Genomic DNA, 2,608 nt, shown 5'->3' with positions numbered 1-2,608 from the left:
TCTCTCTCTCTCTCTCTCTCTCTCTCTCTCTCTCTCTCTCTCTCTCTCTCTCATGTTGATTTAAACCCATATGATGTTATTTTACCACGACAAAAAAGCACTTTAGGAACAGGAGACTTAATACAATGTCCATATAAACTAAATTCTAGAGCTTAACCCATATTCACTAAACCATTATTCACTGATTATCTTAAGTTTGGACTTCAGTCCACATTGTTTCTGCATGTCATGTGACTCAGACCCGCGCTACAGGCTTGAAATTCAATGTGTTCAAGGAGAAATTGAAGGAGAACGTCAGGTGGTTTATGTTTGTGTTTGTTCCGGCAGGTGCATGGCGACTGGGAGTCTCAGATGCGACGGGTGATGAAGATGATCGCAGGAGGGGGTTTGACCATCACCGGCTCTCATAACCTGTGTGGAGATTACCTGTACAGCGGTCACACGGTCATGCTGACACTGACCTATCTCTTCATGAAAGAGTGTGAGTGAGTCCCGCTGCTGACCTCTAGTGGACAAACACATGCTTCACCATCACGTTTTTATGGGATCATTTCAACACCAATGCATGTAGATGCCACCTTCAGTTTAACACGTCTGGGAGTGAAAACACATCTTAATGCTACACCATACAATGACATTGTCACAACAATGTAAAAAAACATGTAGAAATGGTGCACCGAGTCAAACAATTTGAGAAGACTGTAAGGAAAAACAACAGTTCACTTCATTTTGTAACATATAAATATATATATTTAATGGTTTAATTGAACTTGAGGTCATTAAATATTGTACAAATATCATTTTGGCCATTAACCCTACTTCGTGTGCTACTTTACATGACACCTCTTTTTTTTCTGCCGTCTCCCAGATTCTCCCAGAAGGTTTTGGTGGTACCACTGGGGCTGCTGGGCTCTGTGTGCGGTGGGAGTGTTTTGCATTTTGCTCGCTCATGATCACTACACCATCGATGTGGTTGTGGCCTACTTCATCGCCACCCGCCTCTTCTGGTGGTATCACACAATGGCCAACCAGCAGGTACGTCTGGTCGCTTCTTCTACAAGAAGTTTCATCCAGAGCTCAACCGATGTGAGATGTGTTTTAAATCACGACCTCCATATCCTTTCAGGCGCTCAAAGAGACGGCCCAGACCAACTTTTTTACCCGAGTGTGGTGGTACCGATTTTTCCGGTACCTGGAGGAGAACGTTCCCGGCGTCGTTCCTCGCAGCTTTGTGAAGCCCTTCTCCTGGAGGTCGCTGCAGTGGGGACACGTGAAGTACACGCGAATAGACTCGGACTGACCGCGATCATGCCAGCGTTTGGAAGATGCTCTCCACTACCAGGAGATGGTGTCCCAAGCGTCCGCATGGGACTGATTTTCAGACCTTGGATCTACATGTTAGCGTTTATGGGGACGAGAACAGTTTTGGCTTTATGATAACGGTTGACAAGACTCCTCCAGGCCAAACCAGACACGGTCAAGTCATTGTCGTCTCTCTGGTTGTGTTTTTGGGTATTGCTCGTAGCTCAAATGATGAATTGCACAACAGCACTAACAAATGGGTGTTCACAACACAACCGAGCCAAAAATGCCAAGAGTTTTCTGAATAACTTGATTATGTTTAATCTAATAATCTTCTGCCCCGTTTATATGCACAAAGATATTTTTGTTTATCCAAGTTGAAGGTTACATTTTTCTACCAGACAATACGTGCTGTCGCAGGAGGTTTCTATCATTTGTATCATTTTTTTATATCGAGACGTACAGATGATGTATTTTGTTTGAATAATCCGATGTTCCTCAAGTGCCTTAATGATCAGTTTGAACAGTGTTCAGCTGTTATCGTGTATTCGTGGTGTCAGTGTTTCGGACCGCACGCTTGTGGTGTCGGCATCTTCATATGCTTGAATCAGAAGTGTCTCTTCATCAGCGAATGTAAAGAGCCAGTTCTGTTCCATCAACAAAGCTAATCCACATGTCCTTAACCATTTCTCCCGCAATGAAGTGTTTTCAGTGTATTTATTTATGTTTTGACACATGACTGAGTTTTGTGTGTGCTGAGACTGAGAGTGTCTTGTGATTCTCTTCAGGCCAGAACTTATTATCTGTCCGTTGACTACTTAATACAACAAGCTGCTAACCATGATGTAGTTGGGCCTGTTCCTCCGTTGACCCACAAAATAAATGTCAAATATTAGCACAACATGACTTTGTTTCTTTACAATTGACCTTTTTTATTTGCAATGCTTATCATGTATACAGTGCGTGCATAATTATTAGGTACATTGATTTTCTGAACATATTTTTTACCTGGCACATTTGACCAATTCCTAACCACATCAGTCTTAATAATTACAATTAATCATGTACATAATCATTTATAAGTGATATATAATAGTTAGCAAAGGTTTGAAGTGAAAAACGCTTTATATTTAGAATTAGTAGGTACTATTTCTTCTACAGGTATAATGAGTCAAAAAAGATACACCTAAACGTAATTTTTTTTTTTAATTTGCTAGCTATTATATATCACTTAAAAATTGATTATATACACAATTAATCGTAATTATTACGATTGATGTGGTTAGGAATTGGTCAAATGTGCCTG

General features: G+C 40.9%; 1 protein-coding gene across 4 annotated transcripts in view; it reads left to right on the top strand.

The window, feature by feature from the left end:
• The window catches only part of sgms1b (sphingomyelin synthase 1b), a 17,631-nt gene extending 15,315 nt beyond the window's left edge, over window positions 1-2,316 (top strand). For all 4 annotated transcript variants that reach the window (XM_057358302.1, XM_057358301.1, XM_057358303.1 and 1 more), the window contains exons 4-6: window positions 328-481; window positions 869-1,035; window positions 1,127-2,316. In XM_057358302.1, coding sequence (XP_057214285.1) covers window positions 328-481; window positions 869-1,035; window positions 1,127-1,300 — 495 coding nt within the window. In that variant the 3' untranslated portion in view covers window positions 1,301-2,316. The remainder of the gene's footprint in view (window positions 1-327; window positions 482-868; window positions 1,036-1,126) is intronic.
• Window positions 2,317-2,608: the final 292 nt, after the last annotated feature.

Source organism: Triplophysa rosa, linkage group LG18, assembly GCF_024868665.1.
Source record: "Triplophysa rosa linkage group LG18, Trosa_1v2, whole genome shotgun sequence".
Lineage (NCBI taxonomy): Eukaryota > Metazoa > Chordata > Actinopteri > Cypriniformes > Nemacheilidae > Triplophysa > Triplophysa rosa.
This window is presented reverse-complemented; position numbering and strand designations above follow the sequence as displayed.